Raw genomic sequence first — 18,056 nt, forward strand, 5'->3', positions numbered from 1 at the left:
TTCATAAGAAATTTAGACTATAATGAAAGAAAAAGCTGGTTCCCTTTTAGACTTAATAGAATGTATCTTAACTTTGAACTGGGAACCATTCAGGATATCTATGTCAAATACTGGGAACCATTCATAGTTATTACCATGATTTTCTAGGTCGATTTAATATGAAAAGTGGTAGCACCAATGAGCTTCCAAATCCGGTTTGGACATTTCTGGCTGGTTTTGTCTAAGTTTAGTGACATATCAAGCCTGTCGTTATTGTTAAATAATCACTGTTTCCTCCAGAACTTTCAAATAAGCTGAATCTGGTGCTAAGATACCATATTTCTCTGTTAAACATTTTCTTAACCCTAATTATAGTAACATCACCAAAATTTGTAAGACGGAGTTGCCCGCTCTTAAATTTTGAAATATATTACAAACTATAACAGACTTTGGAAAAAAAAAGCTAAATCTGAGCAATTTATAGCCTTATTGTCAAGCTGTCCCAATTTTTTTAAACTTGTGACAAAAGCCAGTCATTGTTGTTTTAGCACTCAAAAAGTTTCCTGTATTTTTTGAAAACATTCTTATTATTTCTTCAGCAAAATAATGAAAAATTTCGAATTTACATGCCAAAATACAGTTTAGCATCTTTATCAATGACTCTTTACCTTTTTGAAAATACCTCACTATTGTATAATATTATCATCACATTTTCATGATTGAATGACTTGAATAAATGTCTAAAAGTGAAAGAAATTCACAAATCATTCTGTTTTATGAGTTATTGTCAACTGCCAATAGGGTACTTGATTTCTAAGTGCTTAAGAACTTATTCCAGACATTTTCACCTACCAGCGGTCTTTTTGGAAAACTAATTACGTGTTCCTACACATTACCAATTCTAAATTACTTCACGATATCAAATAAAATTTGAAAAATTTCATGCTGACTGCCATTATTTATTTATATCGTAATTATTTTTTTCAATTATTTTTGTCATCCTCGATTGTTATATAAACCCGACTTAAAATTGGTTACGGACTAATAAAAAATTATTTATTTTAAGAGCTCTTGCAATATTAACACCACACTCGCCTAGTTTTGTTTAATTTTTCTTTTTTAATTTAAAAAAAATTTGATCGTTTCTTGAATTGTTAATTTGAAATTCGCTAGCACAGGGAATTTGATAATGATTTACAAGAGATATATGGTATACCGAGATAGACAAACGCAAGTTTTGATATGAATCAAGTACATTTAACAAAAAATTGGAACGAGGATTATTTTTTTTGTAATTTGACAAGTAAATCCAAACTTGTATTTGTCTATTGCATGGGGTACAATAATTATTATGCCAAGTTTTGATCTTCTTGAATAAAAATCATGCTTAAAAACAAAAATAAAGCAAAAAAAAAAAAAAATATAGTGAAATGAAAACTAAATTTTTGAGAATAAAATAGGATAAATAATCATGAAAATGCAAAATAAAAACAAAATTAAATCAATTTTTTTTCCCAATCCAAACAGTTATTTCATAACATTCCTATATAAACCCCTAAGTCTTTTTATCTGTCACCAAAATCAATCACTATTATAAAGTTACCAATGGTATATATCCTGTCCAACTTTGAACCAACTTCATTTCAAAAATATAAATATTTTATTTCCAATCTGCAAGTTTTTAGTTCATTAAAAATAAATCGATCATATTCATTTATTCTAGTTTATTATTTTACTCCTAGCAATTCAAAACAATATTGTTGAATTATTCAAGTCCTAACTACATATATCACCATAACAGGACCCATGAGGATCTTTTACATGAAAATAACAGAATGTATCCAAATTTTCCAAAGATAAGTAAAATTCCATTTAAATGCCCAACAACGCCAACCCTAACAATTTCTCTCTTTTTTTCACTAACAGAAGTCAAAATTGATAAATCAAATTCTATTTATAATGATAATCGTCTTAAATTTCTATTGATGCATAATTATATGAAATTGACAGAAATTCTGAAACACTTGACTTTTTCAATTATAAATTTGTAAAATTAATTAATAATACTTATAATTGTATCCCAACCACAAAGTTTTTTAGTGACAATTCTACAGAATATAAATTATAAAGTCCTGACTAAATGCAAAATGGTTGCATCTTAATTTTTTTGTTTGTTTTTTTGCGCTAAGCTATTTTCTGAAATGTCCTTCATATATTAATGATATATAGAAGATTCTGTGTACGAATAAGAAAACTACCCTCAGTTTTTTATTACATCTTAACTGCAAACCTTTGGCAGCTTTATAATAAGTTAATATCAACACTTTTATGATAATAATTTCACCTGTAACTGATGAATAAATTACATGGTCGAAGTGATCTATTTATCTTATCATTAACCATTTAAGAGACCATTCATGCACTTAACACAAACATAAAAGAAAAATATATATACATAAGAAAAGTATGCTTTCTTTGGTTTAAATATATTAATTTAAGCTCGATATGAAACAAGTTCTTGCAACTTATATTAATCACTTTCGGGTTCGCTTCCTGGAACCAACTAGTACTGCCACTGGTGTTGCATGAAGAAACATGGCTGTGACCCAATTAAGGCTCAAACCCATGACCCCTGGGTTGAGAGGCAGACCCCTTATCAACCTTAAATAATTGCCCATGAACCAGATATTCCCGTTTGTACCAGCAGCCATGTTGGATTCCTGTAATGTCCTAAAAATTTATTTTTGTGTTAGTTGATAACTCTGAAGTATTACTTTATAATTTTAACATCTAACATAGAAAAAAACAACAACGACCTAGTAAAATATTTGTCAGTGAAAGTTTTGTTTCTAAAACCATACAATTCCTTCATGCATGTAAAGCTAAAACATAAAAAAATTGATAAGCACAAACAAACTGTCACCATCTTCAACCATTCAGTAACACAAGTTATAGTAACAAAACAAAACAAAAATTGACACCTAAAATATGGATTGAATATAGAAGTTTCAACAGTATCTGACTGCCATACACTGCTGTTACACAGAAAAATTTTCTTTGTCCACCGACAAGAAAAGATTTCTTAAACAAAATTATTTTTTTACATTTTTCGCTCCCATTAAAAAAATCTAAGTGAAAATATTCAAGAAAGAGATAGAAAGATGTAAAATGCAAAACTATTTCTTATTCTTCTTTTCAAATATCTTTGTCTTTCTTTTTCAAAACTTATTCAATTTCATAAGACAATATCTTTTTTAAATAATCTACAAAATGAATTCTTAATACCAAAATAACTATAAATATCAATCTTATTTTAAGATTTGCTAGGGAAAAATACAGTATCTGAACCCCCGTTTATATGGAACTTACTGCCGACCCCCCAACTGGAGCGTTATTGTGGAAAGCCAATTTACTGTACTTACCATTGAAAATATATGTATATATAAAAATAAAGACTCCTATCTTATAAGCTTTATCTAAAACATTCTTAATTTACATAACCAAACTACTCTACGTCTGTGTTTTTTAAACAATACACCACAATAACACCGCATCTCAAGCCAAACCTCACCAAAATCCTGTTCCGGTACCATTAAGTTTTTAAAAAGAGAAAAACTTCTCCAACAAACACTGTTAGTATTGAGTTTCGTTTCCAGTGAGAAATAAAAAATGTTAGTCACTTACCTTTGCATACTTGATTTTATTTTTAAGGCCACAGACCACCAAATTTAAGGTCATAGACCATCAAATTTAAGGTCACAGACCACTAAATTTAAGGTCACAGACCACCAAAAAAACAGTTAATTTTCAGCACTTACACCACAAAAAAAAAACTAAAACATCCCTCACCATTTTCTTGTAGATTTTTGTGTATCATTATTTTACAAACTTTCAAAATTCATTCTTTAAACCTTGTAAAAGCTGACAAGCTTTAAGCATAGCTTAAAATATAATTCTTAAAATATTTTTAATTTCTTCAATATAAAATAATGCTATACGGCATCTGAAATGCACGATGAATGAATAGAAAATTTTAAGTTGCATTAATATTAAACACCCTTAACCTGCTCGAACTGAAAGTGTTAAGCATTTGCCATTAGTATACAGCCTTGTCAGCATGCATGTCCATGCATTCTGGCCAGGCCATAATACTGTTCGCAGCCCCAAATTTTCTGATTTTATTTATGGAATCCTTTAAAGTGGATGGGTCTACAATGGGCACATTTTTTTCATTAGTATTTCAAATGTTGATAAAAACAATTGGATTTTCTTTATAAAATGCTGTTTGAAAAAGAAATGTAAAATGCTAAGTGATTTAGAATGATCATTCATGAATAACAATATTTTGTTCTAGAAGACTTTTATTATCTGCTATATAAATATATGCAATGTCAGACATCATGTGTCTTAATTAACTTGCCAACAACTATTGTGTATAATTCTTTTGTGTTTTGTTGTTCTGACTAATACTAAATACTTAATACTAATACTATCAATGTAATTATTATTTATTGTATTTATTCATTGTATTTAGACCAATTCACATTAATATTTGAATTGAATTTTCCAGATTCAAAACATGGCAAATTCTTAACACAAATCCAGCAGATTAAAATTTTATTAAAAAGATTTTTTTTTTCGAAGACTTCCGCGCTTGTTTTGTTATGTTAATCTACAACCAGTTTCCGTCACCCAAATACTATAAGTACCTGTTCGTATTTTTCCAGCTCCGTATGATATATCTGCCGTATCTGTGCCAATTTCGCCCTGTAGTCGGAGTGCTCAATCGCGCTGTCCGGTTGTCCACCGGAAGCCGCGGCTGTAGCGTTTGCTGCGGCTGATGAACCGCCACCTTTTTCTGGCCCCGCAACCCCTTCAGCTATCAACATGTTGTCAAGACGCATCAACTGAGGATCTGGGGGTTCTTCTTCTTGTGAATTTCTAATACTTAATACTGTAATATAAAAATTTACGACATAAAATTTTCGGATAACCATATCTGGCACTACCTTGTACAGTTTAACCTGTTTATAGTGGCCAGGAATATATGGGCTAAGTTAAAATGGCTGTTAGAGATAGGTAGCCTTATTATGGAGATTATAAATTAGATATTGACAAAACATGAAATTTTACAATTCTTGTATAATGATGTCATGATATACTTTGTCCAATGTGCACATTTACTTTTACATTTGACAGGGCTTCCATTTAGCTCCAAAATTTGGAAGTCAGAGTCTGAAAATGTATCACACTGGAAATCAAAGTCAAGTAATGAAAGTCACATTATATAGGTAAAGAAGAAAAAGCATTATATTTTGGAAGTCACAAGTCAAAGTCAGGACAAAATAACAGAATATTTCATACTGTATAACACCCACAGAGTGCTTTATTTTTCACAGAATCAAAAGAAAATTCAGATACTTTAGCCATGTGAAATGTTTACATACTCTTGATTAATACTTCAATAAAGATTGCTGTGTAAGAAGTTTCAAGTCAAACAATATAACTTTGAAAATTAATAAAACAGAACAAAGAATTTTTTTTTCAAAGAAATTGTTAAAAAATCTTCTTTTTTTTCCCCTTCAGCAAACTGAAAGTGATATTGACCGTGTAATTTTTCACTTCAGAAAAAACTATCTTCAGGTATCAGTTTCACAACATAAACCATTGACAAGTATTTTAATAAATTTCTGTAATAACAAGACAGGCAATGACAGACCTGTATAAAAAAAAACACCAGCGAGAAGACAATGTTATCAAAGACATCAATTAGCCATATCCCCGTTTTACCATTAAACCCGATTTTCTACTCATTGATTTCTCAAACCAGAATGCACGATGACAATACTTAACATCTCTCGAAGTAAATGACGAGCAAACACCAACATGTATCATTCCGCTACAGAAAATAAAACAAACTTAATCAATAAAGCACGCTAAAATGCTCGGGAAAGAGACCCTCACTGGTGATCAATATGGGGAGACAAAAACAACTTGCAATTTTTAATTACAACGTCGTCACCATCACGCTCTATATTCAGTACGAAGAGAAGGATGAAAGAAAATTGAGGTTCGGAAAATTCGGAATTCAACTTCGCCTGCTGTATAAACAAAAGTCAGACTGATCCGTCACTACAGTAAGCAGGCAGACGTTTCCACGACTGCTTTTAAAAGAACGTCCCAAGAGATCTCGAAAGCCTGCGTCTTCGAAGAATAAGAGATAAACTTAAATTCAAAGCACCACATCAAAAGCACCGAAATGAAAGGAACTTCATTCTGAAACGATGATTTATTTTGCAAAAACAATTTTCTTAAAAAGCCTATAAAGGTTAACATTTCATTTATATATTAGTTTGGAAAAAAGAAAAAAGATGTTTTCCAAAAATGCCCTTCAGCATTTTCATACATTTAGAGAAAAAAATGATTTAAATTCCAGTGGGAGAATTAAGTCAGTTCTTAAAATAACGTATTTAAATTCTTAATCTTTATTCATGACATACTAAGATGTTATATACATGTGAAATTTTAATGTAGTTAGCTTTGGGAGTGTACATTAGAATTTCCAGTAATGTAACTTATTCATTGAAACAACTCTTAAGACATAAGTCAAGCAAGAATGAAGAGTAACAATACATCACCACCTTAAATACTTTCGTTTCTTTAGCATTTCTAGGCATTTTCCTTGAAAGGCATAGAGCAATAAACATGTTTTTGAAAAAGAAAAAAATATAATATAAGGTATTCAGTAAACTATCAATAAAATCTTAAGAAAGTCTCTTAACTGTCCTAAATTTATGATAAGTATAAAACCAGAACACATTGTTGGGGGAAAAAAAAACATAACTTTTTTTTTATTAACTCCATTAAAAGGTCCTGAAAACCAACTTTTATGTTGATGGGGAACCAAAAACTTATTTCTTATTTCCATTTGGATAAGGAATCGGACATCACTACTTGGGGGGGGGGGTATGGGTGTTATAACAATAGACAATCATTCTATTGTCTTTGAAATCTATTACCTAAGATAGTAGCAATAGATTTTTTATCATTTTTTATCACTTATCAAACAGAATAAATCAAGACCAGCTAAATATCACACAAGATTATTCATATCCCTAATCAAACAAACGTTCCTATCACATTTACAAGGAGAACCAAAAAAGAAGGAAATAAAAAGATACAATCTAATCTACAGATCAGAATTGCATTTGGTATCGATTATATTTAACACTTGTATTCTCATAAATTTATTTCTATCACATGTTACGAGATTGACTGGCCTATAAAAATCTCAATTGATGATTTGAGATTTTGACTGAACAAAAGTTTCAGTACTGAAATCCTGTCTTAAAAAAAGTATGTTTTTCTTCAATTCCTTTGGAAAAATTTACTTATAAAAATTTAACTAATGTTGGAATAAAGAAAGAGGAAGGTTTAGTTCCGCAAAAAAACAAGACAATGTATGGATACCGAACAATTATTTTGAAAATTCATTAACGTTCATACCTTATTCAAAATTCATTCCAGTTATGGGTCTTGAAAAAGTGACCCTACTTAGTCTTAAAATTAAAATATCAATGTCAGGGAAACAATTTCAAATATTTTCTATGACTATCAGCAAAATCTATATGTTTAAACAGATAAAACAGATGACAAGCCGGGTGTTTGTACCAAAATCCATGTGGATTATGTGTATGTACCAAAATCCATGAGGATTATGGGAGATATAAACAGACATTGATGTTCTGACTGTGACAAATCCCAAATTTTGTTCAAGGTTTATAAAATGCCCATTCATTTTGTAGATATCATTCCTGACTGTAAAATCTTAAATCTCTGATTCCTATTTTTAAGTGAAGTGTCAACACTTGTGTATTTAAATAGTGAAGCAGGTGTAAAATTATTCTTACATATTATTGGCTTCATTTTAGCCAGACTGTATTATGTAGACCAAAAAATTAACAAATAATTGTGTTAAGAGATTAGCCGTGTTGTTTTTTCTAACAGATTTTGTTGGTTGTTGCAGTAGGTTACATCAGAACAACTGTTAAGGTTACTGGTGGAAGTAGAAGGCTGAACTCAGTTATCATTCAACACAAGCAGAATTCTGGGCCTTCCTTAGTTATAAAATGGAATTCAGTATCTCTCTTGAAAATCTACCAAAATATTGCACCATTTTTAAAATTACCACAAAATGCATCACTATAAATTTTTTTGGTCAATGTAGTGAGTACTAGCTCTAGTTCTACGGTCTGTTTAAAAGCCATTAGATAAGATAGGATAAAAAAGTTTCAGCACTTCCATAGCCCTTACACTGGTGTTAAAGTTGTAAAATATCAACAACAAAAAAATCTAAAATAAAAAAAAAATCTTGCCGGAACAAAACAGACAAAACTGCATAAAAAATGACGAAAAGCCTCAAATCTGCCTATAATTTGCTCAGGAAGGCTTACATTTAGCAGTCTTATTCCTCTATAACCACCCCTGATTTATGATCTTCTAGATAATCTTGTCATTTTGTTTGAAAAATAATCCCCAACAACTGATAACATTAAAATTGTATGTCTAGTCACAATTCTGCTGTATTTTCATGAGATCTCTCTAGTTTATAAAATAAATATTCTTTCAGAATGACTCATCAAAAAAATTTCTTCACCACTGAAGACTTGGGCGATTCTAAATTCCTGTTAAAAGTGTATTTAATACATATATTCATCTATATAAACAAAAAAAGCTCAAAAAATGCATAAATAATTTAGAAAATCATATAAATTATGAAAAAAGTATTTGTATTTATTCAATAATGAATTATTCAAAAAACAATATTATTTGACACACATTTGATTTAATCTTATTTCTTTAAGTATTTTCATGTATCTTTTCCCATAATTAAAAAAATTTCCAATTTATTGCTTGATACCTTTACGCCTAGTATTATTTCCTACCCCCCTCTTTCCAATATGTACATTCTTACAATACTAACAATAATAATGTATAAACTTGCTTAAGGAATCATTTTTCAAATTTCTTAAGAACATATTCTACATTTCCACTTTCAATCTAATCAAATTCATCTTATATCTAAAGCTAAATTGCCTGCAACGCACACTAATCGTTGCCAATTGTTAACATTTGTAATAGTGCCGCTTGTATTTCAAATAAACTCTTTCAACTGTTGAATTTAATGAACCAAGATTAAGAGCACAAAACTCAATAGGCATTGAATTACATCATTTTTCAAAATTGAATTTTACTCGTAAGTCATCCACATTTCAAATTAGTATGATGGCTTTTTGACAGAAAATCAATGTTAATTGTTACACGAGTATTCAGCATTTTGATGTATTTCATTAAAGTGCGTACAAATTGCCTTCCACGCAGCCGTCACAAGTTTACGAAATGTAGTTAGTTACGAAACTTGCCCGTCACTCACACATTAATGTTTCATGCAGCAATTGTGTCATTGAAATAAAATGTGCTTACATCATTAACACTCGGTAACAATCCTTAAAACTTTTGTCTGTCCGTACAACATGAACGCACGTTTATTCAATTGATGTGGGAGAAAAAGTCAAACATATTTCCATGCGTAATGGGAATTGCCTAATTCAACCCATTTTAAGTCAAGCCCAAAGTTGATAGTATATCTGCCTCCAAAGCACTTTGTATGAACCCAAAACACAAGCTCTTTGCTCCATTAGGCAACCGGTGCAGACCAGATCGCCAGCACGATGACTTTGGGCCGTCTGATCATGGTCTGCATTATTTGCTATTCATTCAATACATATTTTGAAATTTCCCCCCAAAATAATAAATGGGTTTTGCTGACAAGTCCATTTTTTGTATTCGGATACTGAAATCTCTTCAACTTTGAATGGACTGATTCATATTCAAAGCTGGGCAATTCCATTACAAACCATTTTAGCAAGTTATAGGGAGAGGGACTGAAAAGTTCTCTGGAACACTTAAGTTACTGAAGTTATCAGGGCTTCCGTTAGTGGAAGTTGGGGAGTCATTTACTATATGATTTTGGCTAGTGACTTCCAAAAAAGAATACTTTTCCTTCTTTACCAATATAATATGACATCCAATGCCACATTTTGCAGTCTCTCTTCAAAATTTTGGAACATAATCGAAGCTCTAGTTACATGTATGCTTACTGCATAATCTGTGTGATTTTATTTTACACCACAAACAGTTATTAAGATGTACATGTAACTTATTGTTTCACACAAGATACTGAGGTGTTTGGAGGGGTTATCTTCCGAACCATATAAAACAATACATCCCTCAGGCAATTAACTCACACAACAAGAGAAAAAATTCAAGATGATCCATCACTCGCCTGACAGCTTTGTATAATTTGCCCTGGGGGCGCTCAACATTTTTTTTCTTATCTCCATCTATTCTTATCTTAAATGATAAAGAATGGTACACTGTGCGATATGATTTTGCAATATTTTTTTCTGTATCCTAATTGAACACAGGTCACCACCTTTATATATAGCCAAATCATTGTGAAGAACATTGTACATGTGTATCACAATTAGCATATATATATATATATAGTATATTGTGAAGCATGAAATTGATTACAAGTCAATTTTTAATATTAAAACTAAAGTCAAATTATTGTGAATTACAACAATACTCATGTGGGTAGCTTTTAGAGAGTTGATTTCTGATATAATTGCCAAAGTTAGATGGAAGCCATGAACTTTTGAATAAATTAATTTAATTAAATCCACTTTGAACAATAGTTAGGCAGTAACTGTAATTAACAAAATAATGTTTTCATATAATTATATTTGTGCAAATATAAATATATATATATAATTTATTTACAGTATAACCTAAGACCGGTGTTTCAAATTTGTATTTTAAGAACCGGATAGTTGCAAGAGCACTAACAAGAACTTATCTTGTTATAATAAAGTTTGTGGATGGCAACGCCGACACGTCTGTAAAAGTTTTGCTAAAAATGAGACTTAGTTTAATTCTTAGCCTTCTAGTGGCAAATACTCAACCATTGTGACCAGAGCAGTCCAAGATTGGACAAGTCGGACCATGGTCTGTATTGTTGGCTATTCAGTCAATACAGTTAATTATCATGAAATTTTACCCATAAAATTATAAATGGTTTAGTCTGTATTAGGGGTGTAACAATACAGCAAAAACCGTATTGCAATATATTGCCATTTTGCTGAAGCGTATTGCAATATATTGCAATACGTATTGTCATGTATATGTTTTGAGGTAAGGAGTAACATTTATATATTATTATTATATGTATATATTTTTAGTAGAAACTTAATAAAATGTAAGGAATAAATAGAAAGTTAAGTGTCACAAAACTAGTCGCGTGTGACCTTCCACATCTGGGCCGCTAATGTAAATTATGCGGCCGCTTATTGACTTTTAAGTGTACTAGTTGTCGGATACTTTTATCTTACGTTGGCGCCAACAAATTCCCCAATTAAAGATTTTATGTGAAATTTGTACAAAGTTAGAAGGCAATTAATTGAAAAATATGATTTTAATAAAATATCTGTTTTCAAAAAATCGTACCGCGGTACAAAATTTGTTTTTTCATATTGCAATATATCGGTATACCGGTAAACCGTTACACCCTTAGTCTGTATTGAAAATTGGACACGTCCATTTAAGAAGAAAAAAAAATAGCTTTGCTAAGGTCAAGTATCATCCTTAAGGTCTACTAACAGGCATTGTATATGAAAAAAATGTATGGTCACATACATATACCATTGCTATGGTAACCATACATTTTCACAATTCCAAGTATCTGATTTTAGCATGTTAGACCAAAACTAAATAACCTCAACAATTACATGTTCCTGCATATTAAATCCAGTATATCCGGTTAAATTATAAACTAAAAAGATCTATAACAAAATGTGTTGACAACATTAATAAATTGTAAAGATATAAAATATAGCTAGAAATATATACCTGTCTTTTCTTTGATTTCACATAGAACACTGAATAGAGCAGGCTTCATTCTGTGACAATTCAGGGTGTGTTTCCTATAAGAGAATATGGTGAAGAAGGGTCATTCTTGATATACATACATGTATTAAACGAGCAGATCTTCAATTATACAATTTATTTTCAAGAACATAATTAATGTCATTAATTAGATTGATTCAAAATGCACATTAATATTTTTTTCAACTTGTTTATGGCGACAAATAAACACAAACAAAATATAATATCAAATAATCTCTGCTGAAACACTTTACTATGAAGTATAAATTTCGTATAAAACTTTCTTTATCATTTACCATATCAAGTTGAATTTAGTTCTGAAGTTTCTTTGTTTACATAAGAATGATCAGATATAAAATAATTATGTTTCGTTATCTCTTAAGAAATTTTGTTGTTTGTTTGTTTGTTTGTTTGTTTGTTTGTTTTAGAAAAGACATGCCTTACTTAGAATCTATGACCATTTTATATATCTTACGATATTTCTAAAATAATTTTAAACTGAGAAGAAATCTGCATCCCATGTTTAGAAATTACTCAAAATTTTAAAGGAGAAATGAAAAAGACAGCCTGAAAAACAAAACAATGGCCTGAAAAACAAAACACTGGCCTGAAAAACAAGAGCAGTGGCCTGAAAAACAAAACACTGGCCTGAAAAACAAAACAGTGGCCTGAAAACAAGAGCAGTGGTCTGAAAAACAAAACAGTGATCAGTGTACATCAGCGGCAAACAAATTAGACAGCTTTGTATATAGACAAGAGCTGTGTGTAAGACATACTGGACAATTCCCTGCTTTACAGAAAGAAAAGTGACATAACTCTATACAAAGGTAACTCAAGAGTTACAGGGCCTGTGTCAGCATTGTAATGTCATAACAGAGAAATGTGAAGTTGCAATATATTTTCTTCTGTAGTTTTGGAGTTTGGATACCAACTTGTTCAAGTGCATGTAAAAACTTAACCAAAGTGTGATGCCAACACAAACACAAGCTCTCCCTATTCTTTGAATAGTCAAGTTAAAAATTGTTGTTCTACTTGAAACTTTAAGACTAACTCTCAATTATATTTATTTTTTCAATAATTTCAGAGTAATTAAACCTTTTTATAAATGGTATTTCAAGTGGTATGTCATACAAAAAAACATGCTCTGACGTCATACATGTACAAGTAAAGGGTTCTGCAATTGTGCTCAAGCTTAAGCTAGGCTATAGAAACAAAAATCTGAAACAATTTTTAATGTATATGTCCATTATTCATTCAGTTATAATCGTAATTAAGTACAGCATTGAAAATGGAAACATCTTTTTAAAAAGTTTAACAAAAATAAGGAAGGTCTTATATTTCTGCTTTTTTCCATGGCTTTTTTTTCACAGGCTGGGGAAGCAGCTCTTCCCTAATTTTGGGGAAAATAAATTCAAGGTTTGTCTCAAAGTTATAAAAGTTTTATCATTAAAGTTAAACTAGGCAAAAATCTCTTAAACATTATACATTTGGTGCGAACCCCATTTGATGACTTTCCATATTATAATAAATTTATATATCCAACATCTTCATAATCTATTAATTAGAGTATGCTTATAAAATTTATTTCTATAAAAATCACAGACGAAGTAAAAAGCAATTTATTTCTTAAATGGATATGTGAAAGTAAAATAAATACATTACCCATTAAATCATAATGTCAATTGTTATTGTGTATTGCTGCACTAGGAATGTTTAAAACTATTCAAAAGACACGCATGAAGTACTGCAAACAATTAAATTAATGAAATTTGAAAACAACAGATTTAGGATTTTAGGCCTAAAATATAAGCAAAACTCACCAACCACCTATATATAAGTAGACTTTACTGTTTCATGATTATATAATTTGACGAGTCATATGAGAGTGAGAATGATGTCTACCCACGTTTGGTAACCCAGCAGGCACACAATTGTGTTACAACATCTATACCAGGATGTGATGGTGAAATTTATCAACCAAGGTTCAATGTTCATTAGGGTGGGTCTATGTACCATCAATTAAAAAAAATATTTAAGGTCAGTCTGAGTGATGAATGTTACTTTCTGACCTGAATCATGAAATCTTGTAATTTGTAAAAGGGTCTGTTTATCAGAATTGTCAATAGTAAGAAATTAAACACTACAGAATTCATGCTTTGTCTATAAGAGAACAAACAATTTCTCTGCATAGGTTTTCTTTTAACTATAGTTATCTGCAATTTTCCAGACTAGTTGGATAAAAAACATCCAACAAAAAAAAACTTTGATATCTCACAAAATAAAGTCATTCATCAATATTGTCTGAATGATATACACGGGATATACATGTATATGTTTTTTTCTTATTCAAAGGTCAAGGACAGAACTGACCCCCAAATACCTGGCTTGCTTCTTTGATGGAGTTGATTATTGATGGCACCTGGATCCCTTTACCATTAAAATGAGAGCAAAAAGTCATCATTAAAGTTCTTATAAAATAATTAAGAACTTGGAAGCATTAAAACTTCTGCTGTCTTTAATCAGCATAATTATCTATTTCAATTTGCTTCTTAAAATTTCTTGAGAAATTTAACTTATCTTATGTCGGCATTCAATTAATCGATAAACTGTTGAGTACATTATTATGAAAAGAATAAGATAGACCATTTAAATATCAAAGGTATGTCAGAAATTCTTCCGCCAGTTGGCCTAGATATATTTCTCTTATTAATAGCACTATTCACTTTCACAAAAAATGATCTTTCACAAGAATCAACAAAATAAATAAATGGTGCATGTGGATTGATAAGACAGAAATAATGCATTTGCTAATCTCCAGTATCCTGTTGCTTGTAATATTATTCCCAGGTTTAAATCAAAATCTAAATTGCCATGACATGCTAATTAAATTTGTATCAACATCTAAACGTATATGAAGTGACTTTCTATCAATTAAACTGTGTATATGAACTTGTGAACTAGTGCCTAAGAATCTGGGAAGATGTCTCCCAGTGAAATATATATATATCCAAACAGAAAATCTATATATAGTCATTATAATTATATATATATTAAATTTCGACTAGGGTATGAAGGTAAACCTCTATTAACTTCTAAAAAGGTATACAGCTGTACATTTGTGTATTCTTAAATTTAGAATTTTCATAGAAAGTTGCACAACTTTAAAGTTTTAAAATAAAGTTTTAACTTAAAATTCTCTTTAAATCTCTTGTCAAGAAATTGGCAAAAATGTTCTACATTCAGTAGAACCACCAGTTAACTTGTTTTAAGTTGACCCTCTACAATTTTAAGTTGTAACTTCATATTTCAAAACTATGTTTTCCTCTATAACAACTAAGCATGCAAGCAAGTGATTTCTAACTAAAGCATGACACAGGTCTGCAAAGAGACCAGTACGTTGGCCACAGCTATAAACTATAGGCTAATCCTAGCTCAGCCAGTTATTCATGCACCAGGCTCCTTGACAACACCAACAACCAGACTCAACCACTATCCATGATACAACATATAGTTTTCAAAGAAGACTTGAAATGGTGTTACCAGGACCTTGCTTGGGCTTCATCCAGGCTCTGGTCTGTGATCGTCATGATTTGTTGAAGAATGTCCCCTATTTCTTGCTTTCTTTGATCGTTAGGCTCCTCGTGACCTGTCTGACCCATATTATAGCCCTGATTCATATTCATACCACCTGTGTTATTGTTCATTGTACCACTTGGGTGCATCAATCTTTGATCGGGATCCATTTCTTTTTCTGCTTTTTATTTGCAGTCTTTTTCTGTATATCTCCAAGAATAAATCAGTGAAATGTGCACAAATATACCGTTTAGAATACACCGAGTGGTAAGAAATGGAGGAATTCCTACGCTGCAGTATCGAACTGCATGTATCTAATCCGATCCGATTACATGAAGGATGTATTTCAAATAAAATCACACAACAGTGTTAATTTCTGGTTCACTTCACCTCAGCAATGGCTGCCGCAGAGCATTCATCATCATTTTCCGGTAAAATCAACCAATGAAAACACTCGAATAGCGGTCATGACCTCGATAGTTTCCGATTAACCAATGAAACACCTTGAAAGGCAATTAGGCTGGAGGCACCCCGAAGATAAAATTGACAGGTCCTTTGTTAGGAGGGGTTATCTCAAAGTGTTTAAACGACAAAAGGATAGTTCAAACTATAAAGGAAACGTGATCTGGTGTGTTTCGAGTTTTGTAAAACATATTTTCTATATCTGGTTTAAAGACATTATGTACTAGTCTTTATTATGATGAAAGCATACACGTATGACACAGCATATTATAAACTTCATAGATGTATTATCTGAATTTATCAGACCAGAATATTATTTATATCTCCCAAACACACACTCTCAATTAAAAAATAGAGAAAACGGAATCGCTAAGAACGCCAAAAAGACAAAATTGAAAATGTTGCAGGCTCGGATTGATTGAGCCTATTCATGGACGGTACTGGAAAGTGCAAGTTACCGTCCACGCCCCCTATCACCGGCTTAAGATTTAACAATTTAACACAAAAAATGTGAAATTTCAAATTTAAAAAACCGCAGATGTGTTCAAACGGCGATTATCACACAAAATCACCCCGAAAATAAACGATTACGAAATTTGAATGATTACTTGTTAGGTGCACAACACTTTCAAATCCGCGCTATCCCTGTAACATGATATCCCATAGGGAGAACAGAACGCCAAAAATGTTTCAGTGCTTGTTCATGGACGGTACTAGAATGTGCAACTACTGCCCATGCACGCCCCCTTGCACCGACCCAACCAGAAGGGAAACATCCATTGGCCTTACAGGTCAATTATTGACAATGAGAAAATATTCAATTTTTTTGTAGTTCATTTAGATTTTTCGACTCTTCTTAACAAAACTCATTCCTTACCGGTTTTGCAGGGGTAGTCGATGTTTTGATTTTCCATATCAGAATTTCTGGACATATTTTGAGTCACAAGTACAAACAAAGCTAACAAATGTTTACATTCGTTAATCAACTGGTAATATTGCTAATTTCTTACGAATAAAAAGATAGTTATACAATGTACATTGACCAAACAAATTTTATCGCAAATTTCAATAAATCTAGAAAACCATGTCACTATTATTCATAAATTTCACACGGACAAACTATTTAATATTATCCTTGTTCCTCTAAGACATAGGTAAAGGGAAGAAAAAACACCAGTAAAGGTCATAGACACAATATCTTTTATATTTACCACTCACGCATATACACATACATATGTATTTCTTTTATTGCAAAAAGCAATCAGGTTAAGAATAACGAGTTTTAAGCATAGAAATCAATCTTATTCTCAGAGACTTTCATTTCTTGGTGAAAATTACTAATTTTAAGCATTACTATTTATATAAAAATACTAATAAAATTCTCTGTTTTAAATATGAAAATAAAAAGAAAGAAAAAACACGTGGACACGTCTGATAAATGTTCATTAAGTCTAGAAACAGAAATTCTGATTACATTTATCACGTATCTATTCACATTTTGCTGAACAAACAAATGCATGCTGCTTGTATTAATGCATAAAACATCGAGGGAAGGAAAATCTGTATTCTAAAAGATAGTGATCGGGTACACGTAAAGCGTTGTTGACGTAATGCCGTAACGTTACGGTGAAACATACATTTTGAATACGCTGATTTATGTAAAAAATAGATGGATCGATTCATTGCAGGAACAACTTGTGTGATTTGTGTGATGTTTACTATTTTGATCCACGGGAGGCCAATTGGACCATTATATGCATGAATCATGGAAAAAGTAAGGTGTTGCTGCCGAAAGAAATGTTGGGCTTATCTGACTGATATGGATTTTTATTTATTTTTGTGTTTCTTGTCCATTCCATTATCTTGTTATTTTCTTCTTTTCTTATACCTAGATTTGATTAGATTTGGATTTGCAACTCGGTCAGATATACCTGGTAGATGTGTTCGATAAGCCGACACTGACGAATTTGAATGGAATTTTACTGAAATAATTGTGGTTCCCTTTATCAATTTTGTATATTTATGAAAATCCCCCA

At 31.1% G+C, this 18,056-nt stretch overlaps 1 protein-coding gene across 9 annotated transcripts in view; it reads right to left on the reverse strand.

The window, feature by feature from the left end:
* LOC132746723 (pre-B-cell leukemia transcription factor 1-like) overlaps window positions 1-15,993 on the reverse strand; it is a 46,296-nt gene extending 30,303 nt beyond the window's left edge. For 3 of the 9 annotated variants that reach the window (XM_060735968.1, XM_060735965.1, XM_060735967.1), the window contains exons 1-3: window positions 15,526-15,987; window positions 11,950-12,023; window positions 4,689-4,933 (exon numbers count right to left, since the gene is read on the reverse strand). In XM_060735968.1, the coding sequence (XP_060591951.1) occupies window positions 4,689-4,933; window positions 11,950-12,023; window positions 15,526-15,728 (522 nt within the window). In that variant the 5' untranslated portion in view covers window positions 15,729-15,987. Of the gene's footprint in view, window positions 1-4,688; window positions 4,934-11,949; window positions 12,024-15,525 lie in introns of all 9 variants that reach the window. The other 6 variants (XM_060735961.1, XM_060735964.1, XM_060735960.1 and 3 more) reach the window with 6 other exon arrangements.
* Window positions 15,994-18,056: the final 2,063 nt, after the last annotated feature.

The sequence above is a fragment of the Ruditapes philippinarum genome, unplaced genomic scaffold, assembly GCF_026571515.1.
Source record: "Ruditapes philippinarum isolate M1 unplaced genomic scaffold, ASM2657151v2 ctg110_1_1_1_1, whole genome shotgun sequence".
NCBI classification, from domain to species: domain Eukaryota; kingdom Metazoa; phylum Mollusca; class Bivalvia; order Venerida; family Veneridae; genus Ruditapes; species Ruditapes philippinarum.